Source organism: Rhineura floridana, chromosome 11 (assembly GCF_030035675.1).
Source record: "Rhineura floridana isolate rRhiFlo1 chromosome 11, rRhiFlo1.hap2, whole genome shotgun sequence".
In the NCBI taxonomy this organism is placed as follows: Eukaryota; Metazoa; Chordata; class Lepidosauria; order Squamata; family Rhineuridae; genus Rhineura; species Rhineura floridana.
In genome coordinates, this window is record NC_084490.1 from 7,262,390 (window position 1) to 7,274,703 (window position 12,314).

At 41.5% G+C, this 12,314-nt stretch overlaps 1 protein-coding gene across 1 annotated transcript; it reads right to left on the reverse strand.

The window, feature by feature from the left end:
* Positions 1-566: 566 nt before the first annotated feature.
* LOC133365955 (vomeronasal type-2 receptor 26-like) lies at positions 567-9,234 on the reverse strand. The gene is made up of 4 exons (XM_061588451.1): positions 8,944-9,234; positions 6,258-6,485; positions 3,882-4,008; positions 567-1,468 (listed from the first exon to the last, which is right to left on the reverse strand). Exons 1-4 carry the CDS (start codon positions 9,232-9,234, stop codon positions 567-569), a joined length of 1,548 nt encoding a protein of 515 aa, XP_061444435.1.
* Positions 9,235-12,314: the final 3,080 nt, after the last annotated feature.

Here is a 12,314-nt window from a genome sequence, read left to right on the forward strand (position 1 = left end):
ACTTAGGTACACAGGAATCTGCCTTATACTAAATGAGACCATTGGCCCATCTAGCTCAGTAGAGTGACAGTGGCTCCCCAGGGTTTCTGGCAGGTAAATCTCCCAGCCTTACCTGGAGATGCCAGGGATTGAACTTGGGACCTTCTACATGCAAAGCAGATGCTCTACCACTGATCTACAGCCCTTCCCCAACTTGGATATGCAAGTGAATTAACTCAGAAGCAACTTGCTGGCTGGGGTGGCGTCACTTTGTTAGTTCCATGGTAGGTGGGTTACTGTTGCTTTCTAGGAGTGAGAAAGAGATGTGAGGCAGTGAAGAGGTCAGCATGGTACAAACACACTTGCAGGGAAAGCAGATTGGCTCTGTGTATGCTTCTGCAACTCACCATCCTCCCCAGCACCTTGTCCCTCCTCTCTCTCTCCAGGTAAGCAACAGCAATCCACCTTCTGGGAAACTAGGCAGGCTGATAATGCAAGCTGTTTATGTGTTAAGCACATAGTAGCTGGTGCTTACTCTTAGCATAAGCCCATTATATGGGAAAACATATAATAGGGCAGTTGACACTCTAATTCTTTCTCCTTATTAGCTGCTCCCTGTTGTTAAGGTCAGGCCTCAAGACAATAATGTAACATTTAGGGAGAAAGATACAGCCCAGTAACCCAGCGCTGGAGGCTAAAATGGAGAAGATCTCCACAGCCACCATGTATTTCCCTTTGGTGCTCAGGTAAGTTGGGACAAAAGTTAACCAAACAGTGCAAAACATCAGCATACTGAAAGTGATGAATTTGGCTTCATTGAAAGTGTCCGGCAACTTCCTGGCCAGGAATGCCGCGGTGAAGCTGATGATGGCCAGAAGTCCCATGTAGCCCAAGACAAGATAAAACATGATGACAGAGCCTTCATTGCATTCCACTATGATCTGTCCAGTTACAGAATGCTTGTCCAAATCTGGGAATGGAGGAGATGTTCCTAGCCATACCACACAAATACCTGTTTGAATCAAGGAGCAGGAAAGGACAATGGAGGTGGATAGACCTTTCCCCACCCACTTCCTCATGCTGGACCCTGGTTTGGTGGCCATGAAAGCAACAACCACAGTGATGGTTTTGGCCAACACACAAGAAACAGCTACAGAGAAGATGATGCCGAAAGCAGATTGTCGTAGAAAGCAGGTCACCTTCCTGGGTTGGCCAAGAAAGAAGAAAGAACAGAGGAAACAGAGCAGGAGGGAGATGAGGAGAGTGTAGGTGAGGTCCCTGTTGTTGGCTTTGACAATGGGGGTATCTTTGTTCTTAATAAAAGTTCTGAGCACCAAAGCCGTGATGAGCGAAAATAACACAGAGGCTGAAGTAAAACTGATCCCCAAAGATTCTTCATAATACAGAAATGTTATCACTTTGGGGATACATCTATCTCTTTCTGTGTTTGGATATTGATCTTCTGGGCATTTGAAGCAATCATCCATGTCTAAAAAGGAAAGAGATGCCATCACTGCATCAATTTATATACAAACCCAGTTCTCAAAGACATTCAGTGTTGGAGTTGATGGTTATTCTAACTGCTACCTCCAGGTTGCATATAGGGAAGCAGGGCTGTGCAAATGCATTTTAGTATTTCTTAGCTTTATTCCTTCTTTGCCTCCAAAACCCACAAAGAAGACTCAAGAAACAATGAACTGGCAGAATAGTCATATCTATTAAATACAACAGTCAAAAGAACTGCAACCTATTTAGTTAAATTCAGAAAGTATTGATAGATGCGGTTCTGCAGAAATGTGATAGGGTTGCCTCCCTCCAGTCCCCTGGGCATGTTGACTGCTACGGTCTATTGTTTATAGTCAACTAAGTCCTATTCAGAGTAGACCCATTGAAATGAATGAGCCTAAGTTAGAGGTGTTTATTAACTTAAGTGGGTTACATTCATTGCTAGTCCTACTTAGGGCAGGGCAACTGAAGTTAATAGACATGATTAACAGGTTCATTAATTTGAATAAGTTGAATGCAACCCAATAGGTCTACTCTCAGTATGACTAGCACTTAATAACACTCTGTGATTCCCCAGCCAAGGATTCAGAGCAAATTACTTTGTCCTTGCTAAGTGGGCCTTATATATGTGAACCCAATACATGCAATCCCGAGATGCTGCCCAGTGTTCACCATAGTGTGCATGCCAGGCTTACAGGACACCCCTCAAGGATCGACTACACCAAAAGCAACAGAACGTACCTAATAGTGTCCTTAACCCATTCAGGCTTAAGGATATCCATCCTTTATGTTCTCATTCCACCACCTGCCTGCACTGAATATCAAATAATAAACACATGGGTAAAATTTCACTCCAGTACGCTAATTGCCACCCTGGGCTCCTTTTAGGGGGAAGGGTGAGATATAAATAAATAAATAAGTAAAATATCCAGCAATGTGGAATAGGTGAAAAAAAAGGAGTCCTACTGCCTATCCAGGATTCCCTCAAAAATCTTTCTCGATCGTTAGATGAGCCAACCATGATCGACTACACCAAAAGCAACAGAAGATGCCTAAGAGTGTCCTTAACCCATTCAGGCTTAAGGATATCCTGCCTGCACTGAATGTCAAATAATAAACACATGGGTAAAATTTCACTCCAGTAAGCTAATTGCCACCCTGGGCTCCTTTTAGGGGGAAGGGTGAGATATAAATAAATAAATATCCAGGATTCCCTCAAAAATCCTTCTCAATCGTTAGATGAGCCAACCAGGAAAACACATACTGCTTTGGGGAGGTGGGGATGAGGGAGGGTGGGCACTGGAAGAGAGACAAAGGTTGATCTAGAGCTGGAGCTGGAGCTGGAGCTGGCTTCTCCTACAGGGCTGCAGAGCCCACATGGTTCCACCCCTCTCTTTGGGAGTAAAGCTCTTGAGGGTTCTTTAATACAAGAGGAGATGATGCAAACACACTCTCATCTCAATTTTTGAATTGTTTTTATTTATTTTTAAATTGTTTTTTTTAAAAAAAATGTGTTTTTATTTTGTTTTTCTGTGTTTTAAAATTTGTATATTAGTTTTTATTGTTTTTAATTGCTGTAGACCGACCAGAAAGCCTCAGCTATGGGGTGGTATATAAATGAAACAAATAAATAAATCTCAGAGTGGGAATGGTGTTGTCTTGCTGAATCGGGTTTTTGGCTGCTATTCATGTTACGTATCCAGCCTTTTTTAAAAGGAATTTTAATGGGGGATGAACTTAAAAGGGCTCTTTAAAATAATGTGAATGGGGAATGTAACCTTCATTTTTAATAATTAAACACACATTTATTTAAATAAATAAAATGTCATGAAAGGTGTATCTTAATAGTAAATAATTTCAATTTAAGGACATTTAGCATTTACTTAAAAATGCCCAGAGAAAGGTGCTCATAAAATGTTTCATTTTCTTTTTTTAACAAAATCCTGCTCAGGCTGGTGTTGCTCAATCTGCATCACGTTACATGCATTTGATGCATTTGAAATTTGAAATGCATTTGAAATTTTATTGCCCATTTATTCATTCAGTTTCATTCAGTTTCAATAAATCTTTCTGGTATTCTTCATAACTCTAAATAATTTGGTGTCATCAGCAAACTGGACCACCTCACTGTTCACCCCTCACAGCATATCATTCATAAAGAACTTTAAGAGCAATGGTCCATAGTACAGATCCTTGGAGGAGGCCCAATTCTTACATAGCCCCATTGTGAGGAGTTCCCCAAGCTTCTCTGCACTGGGACAAGTGCTTTTTAAAATGTCAGTAAGTGGGCAAATCCCACAAACTCTGCAGTTCCATATTCCTCTATCCTGAATGATACATGATCTCACATATGTTAACACTGAATATCTGAGTGTTTTATGCTCTCCATCACTTACTTGTTTGGTTTGAAACCTTCCCTTCTGGGCACTGATCACAATCAAAGCAACAGAACTTCATATCTTCCTTTTTTTTCTTCTGATGTCCAACGAGGCAAGAGGCAGTGCATACAGAAATGGGAACCACCTATCCATAAAAAGGAAGAGAACTCCAAATGGGAGAAAATAGGATTGAGGGGAAATGTCCATCAGCTGAAATGCCAAGAAGGAAGGGAACAACTGATGTGCATCAGTAAAGGCTAGTCCATCAGGGCAAATGGGACACTGTTCCACCAACCTTAGTCTGACCTCGGCCATCCCCTACCTGTCTGCCTTCTTAAAACCAATCCAAGCGGTGGCATTGGCCATTAGCTTCTTCCTCCTTAGTCTCAGTGTTGCCCTTGTAGAACTCTGCTGGGAGGAGAATGGGAATGAAACTAGAATTAGCTGGCTCTGCCTGTCGTTGGGTCTGATTCTGCCTGTCACGGGCTTTGGCTCCACCTACTACTGACCTCTCTGCCTTCCACCCAGCCGCCACTGAGATTGACAAATACATAACATGGTGCATATCAAAAACAAAAACAGCTATAACTTTCCCAAGCATAGCAGGCATTATTTTCACAATCAATTTCCTGGCGAAGGAAAATTTAGGGACCAATGGAAGGAAGCAACTCCTCCCTTAAAAGCATGGTTGACCATCCTGTTGGGCCACAAAAGAATTTGTATGTGGTTCGATCACTGGTTCACTCAACTTTAAAGAAGGCTGATTGCATCATCTGTAGAGAAAAAAATGTCAAACCATTCTCAAATGTTATGTAAAATGAAGATATCTGTCAACTCTAAAGCAGTTTTTGGCACAAAGTCTGCATTTTCTTCTGGGCAACGGCTGCATATATGCCTTACATGTAAAGCTCATGACTTCACCCAAAGGCTCCTGGGAACTGTACTTTGCTGGGGACTGTAGCTCTGTGTGTGGTAAACTATAGTCACCAGGATTCTTTGAGGGAAGCCACGTGCTTTAGATGCACTTTAAATGTATGGGGTATACTCAGCCAAACTTGTGGGGGACATATAGCAGTGATGGGCAGTACCAAAGGCAAACGTTGATGGGCAAACATAATTTTTAGATTTTATACATTAGGCTACTCTGAACACACTCACACACCTCCACCCAGGCAAGCAATTTTTTTTTAGCAGTTTTCCACAGCTGAAGTGGATTTGTTTTTTAAAAAAATGCCACAAAAATTGATATTAATATTGATATTTCCCTCAAAATATCAGTGTTAATACCCACCCCAGTGTGGCCAATGGAAGCATTTTAGCGTAGGTGACTAGTGTGTTTGCTGTTTATTTAAGATGTTTTAACTAATGTTGTAAATCACTTACTGTTTTGTTTAAATATGATTGGTATGCCCCTTCTATGATGAGTTTCCGCCGGGCCTTGAAGACCTGGCTCTTCAGGCAGGCTTTGGGGGTGGGTTAGATTTTATCTTCATTGTTTTTAGATTTGTAATGCCTACGTATTGTATGCCTATGTTGTACGTCGCCCAGAGTGGCTGGACAGCCAGCCAGATGGGCGACTAATTCAATAAATAAATAAGTACATAAATTGTCCAAATAAACAAATAAATAAGGAAAACAATATACCTAGGAAAAGGTTCAGATAAAATGGAGAATAAGGCAGACACCAATTGAAGTTTTTTATTATTGTTATCAAGTATACTAAAATCCCCAACCCTATAAATAAAGGGTTTTTTTAAGAAAACGGATAGTGTTTTTAGTTATTTATCTATGATATTTATTCTACTGAAATAATGGAATGATGCATTTAAGAATTTTTTATTAGGTGCTTTTTGAGAATTAATCCTCTTAATGTTTTTCCTTTTTAGATGGTTGAGATAAATTGTCTATATGAATTGTTAATATATATATATTTAAAGGAAGACATCAAAATCAATCAACACACCAAAGATCAGATTGACCAGTGTGGAACAATCAGAAAAATGGTGCACAAAAGGAGAAATATGGGATGCCTCCCAAAATCATACTCAGCCCCTGAAGGTGACTGTAATTCCACATAATGTTTTGGGTGTGAAGGGTACCGTGCTAAATCTAAAGAGGTCAGTTTGGAGGCAGTAGCTCTTTTTAAGGGGATGTCACACTTCCATCTGATTAGACATGCACAGCATCTTCTTCCTGGCCTCTGCTTGCTCCAGCTGTGGGGTGGGGCATATCTTCCCCTGACAAAAGACCAGAGGGATGACTTTATTGCAGATCAGACCCCTTATGATCATTATACACGGCAGGAATCTTCCAGCCCTTCCCCGTCAATCACATATCCTGAATCACCTTTCCTGATAATGGAGCAGTTTCCTGCAATATCCTCAAAATCCATACCTGGTTAAAGTTCCTGTGCCACACAATGATATCCTCATCAATGAAGAATTGATCCCCTTCCAGTGCATCAGGAACCACTTTTCCAACTTCTATTTTAAGGAAGGAATTGTTTGGGAATATGACCATGTTTATGATGTCAAATCTGGCTTCAAATTCCCCATGGTCATTAAAAGTTACTTTTTCTCCAGCTGAGTTGTTAAACAAAATGCCTTGAAGAAATGGGTGGAGCTGGTGGGAAAAGGGAAATAAATAATATTCTGGGGTCTTACTGAGAATGTTTACAAACATTCCTCACTACTACAATTTATGTACTTTCAGCTTCATAAAAATAAAAGCTAGCTTAAAAATATAGGGTTTTTTTAGAAATGTGAAGGCTCAGGGGAAAAGCTTGGAAAAATAATAATGAAAAGGTTTCCCCTATTTTTCTATTTTGTTTATGAAAGACTGGGAAAAAATGAAAAATAAATAAATAAAAACAGTTTTCCAGCAATTTCCCTCCTTTTTTTCTCCCTGGACCTTCATATCTCTTGTTTTTTTCAGATCAATCAATGACTGGATTCCACATGATCATTTAAGAAGGTGATTTGTGAGCAAATTCACCTGTGTCTTTTTACCTGCTCTGGCTGACTCTCCAGCTGCTGGCCTTCCCAGAGAAATCAATCCCCTAACTCTTTCCCTAGTTACATTGAGGCTGGATTACACCTTGAAAACTGCGATCAGATCAAGAGGTGGCTGCGACAATGCTGACTGGAGCCTGGAGATTGGACCACATAATTCCAGTCTTATACCAGCTTCTGACTGCCTATTAACTCTGGGCAAAGATGGAGAACCTGTGGCCCTCCGGATGTTGTGGAACTCCAACTCACGTCTGCCACAATCAGAATGGTGAAAGATCAGGGATTATGAGAGCTGTAAGTCCAGCAACATCTGGAGAGCCACACATTCTCCATCCCTGGTTTTGGGGGCTCAGTTTGATGTGCTGGAGTGTACCTTTCAGGCCAAAAATACCCTGGGTCTGAGATCTTAGTAGAAGTTCATTCTCCCATCTGAATCTGCCCAGGCTCTGAAATTGTCCTCAGAGGTCCTACTTTATTCCTGTCCACAATGAGATACTTGTACATTTGTTTTGACTTTTAAACATCAGATGATGATGATGATGAATTATTTCACAACTTGTCATGGATGCTGCTTCGTTTTATACCAATGTGAACATGGCAATAAAGTCATTTCATTTTGGAAAAGGGCTGCAGTGAGAAAGCAGAAGGACCATACCTTAGTGTTCAAGAATCTGCTTTGCATGCAGAAGGTCCCAGGTACAATCCCTGGCACCTCCAGGTAGAGCCTGGAGAGACTTCCATCTGAAACCCTGGACAATTTCTGTCAGTCAGTGTAGACATCACTGAGTTAGCTGTACCAGGGATCTGACTCAGTATAACATAGCTTCTCATGTTCCTATGAGTCATTACCTGCCAAGGTTGAAGGTCTTGAAGTTCAAATCTTGTGCTACCCACATTTCTTGTGTGTTTCATCTTCATTGAGCCCATGGTCTGCAAAGCATGTGCCAAAGCGTAGACAGCATGGTAGATACTGTAGCTGTGGCCAGTCATGCTCATTTCAAAAACAGACCTAGGGAGGCTCTCCAGCTTCTCTTCCCCAGTACATGTTAGATACTCATCATCATTCATTAACCCCTGAGAAGTTGGAAGTGAACATTCAAAAACTTGCTCCCAAAAATCTTTAAGAAAATCATATTCTTGTACTGGGTAAGGTTTTATGCTTTGAAGAAATGCCTGGAAACCTGGAGGTTCATTTGAGTGAATCGCTAAGGAAAAGGTGCCTTGGAATATTTCATAATCCCATCTCCTCATCAGTGGTGTTACTGCAAAATCTATCTGGGCTGTCATAATCCATACCTTTGCAAGAGATGGGTTTTCCTTCAGTTCGGGTACCGACAAAGCTATAACAGTGTTCAGTAACAGATATGTCATAGTTTCCCCATAGATCACAATTGTTCTGATTTTAGGATCCTTGACATATCTATCAAAGCCCATGTTTTGGATCTCATCAGGGGTAAAGGAATGACCTTGACTTGTGATCCTTTGTGTGAAAGCTGAACAGATTTTATTCTGGGAAAATAATTCCTCCAGGGCCTGCAAGAAATAATCTCCACTATCACTATCCACAGCAAAGATCCCAACCCAGGTCCACCTGAAATGTAGAAGTAATTGGACAATTCCTCTATATTGAAGAGTTTCATTGAGGACCATGTGATATAAGGAAGGGACTTGTGTGGAGTCACCCACTTCTGGAGCAAAAGATCCATATGTGAGCTAAAAGGAAATGTAGAGATAAATTTAGGAAAGGATTCAGAGGAATATCTGAATGCATGTGAAGCCCTTTCCATGAACTGCTTAAAATTACCCGTGTTGTATTCAAGTACTTATTTGGCTATTGCTGCTGATTCCTGGAAGCAGGTATGGTGCATAACACTGTTAGATGTCCCTGACTCCAAGCTATTCTTCTCATTTCCCTAGTTGCCTAAAACACCATTTGGGTTTGTTATTTGTAAAATTTTATTTTTGGTGAATCATACTTTTTCCTCTTTTGGAACTTCAGAATCACCCCCATAATGAGAAAAGAAATACTTGACAGTCCTCTCTCCCCACACACACACATACACCCTTACCTGTGGAATCTTGTAGAGACCTAAAATGTCTGCTATGTGAAAGGAGACATCTGAGACAAGTCCCCCAATAATGACTGTTAGTTTTTTCTGGGTTCCACATATATAGTTGGGGACAAATCTATCTGATTTGAAGAGTATTTCCAGAGTGGTACGGTAGGTCAGCTTTGCATCGTAGTAGCTGTCACAGATGTGGAAGCCAAGGGTCACATTGGGCAAGATCTTGGGATTCTTGTTGATCATATTTATGGCAAATGCCAAGGCCAGGATGTGCTGGTAGAACTTTGTCACCATCCTGCAAATATATGGATACTGCCTTCATAAATGAATTCTACAATGCACAGGAATACTTTATCAGAATGCTGGACCACTCTGGTGTTAAACAAGTCAGTTTTAATTTTGAGCTGATCCTATGTGCGTATATTGCTATGAGCTTTCTCCATTGTGTGGTTGAAGAATAAACATATATTAATATGATGATGGCTGTGAAAGTGAACTATTGTAAGAAATTACAAAGGTAATCAGGGAAAGAGAATCTGGACAAACCCAAACCCTGTATAAGAGGGAAGGCAGTGGGAAAATGTGTGAATTTGTGTAGCATATCTGAAAAAAGTTTTAATTTGGAAACCAATAAGGTACCTCAAGTAAAAAATTAGCTCAGTCTAAATGATATATTGGTCCAGATGGTTTTCCAAGCCTAGGAGTCATGCAGTTCTTAGAAAACAAACCCCAAACTCTCTATGTTCAATGCATATCCATTATAAGAAAGATATGACCAGATATTGCAGGGCTAATAGAACACAGACCTCCCAAAATAAAAATCAGCTACCAAAGTCTTATCTTTTCCTTCCTTCCTTCCTTCCTTCCTTCCTTCCTTCCTTCCTTCCTTCCTTCCTTCCTTCCTTCCTTCCTTCCTTCCTTCCTTCCTTTCTGCTGCTGATTAGTACCATCGCCTGGAGCCTCATTTTTTTTCACATACATATAAGGTTTTTTTAAAAAATCAGACACCCTCCTTTTCAACTTTGATGCCTCTCTCATCCCATACATTCATGGCAGAATATTTTCGAATCTCCTGCTCCCCGCACTCCCCCCCTGTTCCAATCTGGTTTCCAGATGTCTCTCTCTTCTCAGCTTTTTCCCCCCACAATATTTGATATTGCTTTTAAAGTCCTGGCCTCCTACTGGGAGAAAGGGCGAGATATAAATCTAATAAGCTAATAAAAATCATAAATAAATAGGTTTCCCCTAGCTACAAGAGAATTTTAGCGCAATTAAAGGCAACATTGAAACCCACAATCCAAGATTAAGAACAAGACGAAATAAACTAGAGATCTCTCTTAGGATGACGTCTCTTGGTACAGTTGGTTTAGAAGCTTATGGTCACCTCCAGAGAGTCACTACTTGGGGAGAGGGATTCAGTCGCCTACCAGAAATTTTGGTGTGCACAATTAGAGTGGATTAGAGCATTCTGGCACAGCAAATCAACGTATTTGTTTGCTTGTTTATTTATTTGTTTTCAAGCAAGCTTTTGCAATTAAGAAAGTGATGCAGAAGTGTGCCAGAAATGTGTTATGATGATCAATGGATAGGAAGATGTATGACCTCCACATAACAAATCAGGATGAATGCTCAGTAAGGAATGGACATTGGATAACCTCCATGAAGCAAATTAGGATGAATGTCTAATAAATAGGTTGCCTGGATGAGCCCTATGATTCCTAAAGAAACGTGCTGGATGCATTTCACATCTTTGTGCTTTCAGCATGCTATTATTCCTGTATTAAAGATTCCAAGCTCCCAGGACATGGGAGAGGGAAAAAAATTAGCTCCTTACAGTGGGATTTCAAAAGGTTGTTCCTGAGAAGGCTGTTTATTGAAACAAAGTGGGGAAAACGGATATGTGATCTGAGAGCCAATCCCACCAACGACAAGGTCCCCTGGCTGGTACCACTTGTGAGGAACAGGGAGGGGATCACTTGCAGGACACCTCATGGTCTCTCTGGTGCTCTCTGTGAGAGGCAGCAGAAGCAGCAACACCAGGAGCCTTGAGATTGTTGCACCAAAACTTCTCTCCAGAGCAGGTTCTGCTGCATCCATCTACATCAGTCCTTTTCCTTGCTCAACCAGAACAGATGGCAGAAGTCTCTGCCAGTATAGTTCTTAACACAGGAACACAACAGCCTTATCTTCAACAGCAACCAAGTTAGAAAAGCATGCCTTGAATGGCAACAAACATGCACTGATCTGAACTCAGGACCAGACCACAAAAAGGGGGAAAGTTTCAGTGTCCAAACTGACAGAGCCCTGCCTGCCTTTGCTCCTTACCCCAGCTCTGAATGACAGAAGGGGAAGGTTTTATAACCACTTCTGAGTTGCAAAATGCTTTGTTGTTGTTTTTTGTCATCTTCTGGAAAACTGTTGGATCTTGGGCTAAGGGAATAGTGACAGTAATTGAGATAACTGCAGGGGAGATAATTACCTCTGATATAAAATTTGGCCTCTGGAGGGCTCCATAAGTAACATATCTCTCTTCCCCCTCTCCCATTCTTTGATGGAACAGTAATTGGGAGGTAGTTTCAGCACACCACAGGGGTTAAACATGAACCACAGATTTTGGCCCTAGGATTATGTCCGAAAGAATGATGAAATCTTTAGTCTAGATCTGGCAATGATACAACTAGGATTCCCTTCCTCTTGCCAGCAACACAAGAATAGGTCTGCTATATGAGACTAATAGCCTACACAGTCCTGTTTCCAGTTTCCCACAGTGGTCAAGCACAGATGCCTATGGAATTGCTTAAGTAGGACATGAGGTCAACAGCACTTTTCTGCTCCTGTTCCCTCTAAACGGCATTCAGAGGCATGCCACTTCTGAGCCTGGAGATAGGATGGCACCATCCTTACTGGTGGCCTCTGATAGCCTTATCCTACATGAATTAGTGTACCCCTGACAGCTAGGCCATCACAACATATTGTGATATTCACAATATAAGCTGCAGGGTAACAACTGCAGCACTGGGGGACTGGAGATGTCCAGCCCTGGGAGTGAGTAGTTGAGCATCTAGATGCTTGTTTGCTCGCTCCTCTTGCTTGCTGTCACCTGAGACAGCTGAAGTCCCTGGTAAGTGCTGCAAGGACTGGGACCCCCTGCCTGACCCTGACTCCAGAGAGAGGCTGCAGTTAACCTTGCAGACTCTTACATCAGCTCCTGGCTCGGTCAGGAGGCATACAAGCCTGACTGCACTTGGGGAGCCCCTTAGGGAGTCCTGAGGGTGAGAGTGCTGCCCCTTCTATTTTTTTAACCAATCTAGAGGAGATTGGTAGTAGGAAGGGCGTATGGTGCATGTGTAGTTCCTATGCAGGGTGAGAGCCTG

Coding starts and splice junctions, on each gene's coding strand:
- LOC133365955 (XM_061588451.1), bottom strand. CDS start 9,234: ATGGTGACAAAGTTCTACCAGCACATCCTGGCCTTGGCATTTGCCATA. Junction 6,486..8,943: donor GTCTCTACAAGATTCCACAG/GTAAGGGTGTAT, acceptor TTTTCCCACCAG/CTCCACCCATTTCTTCAAGG. Junction 1,469..3,881: donor GAAGGTTTCAAACCAAACAA/GTAAGTGATGGA, acceptor TTTCCTTTTTAG/ACATGGATGATTGCTTCAAA.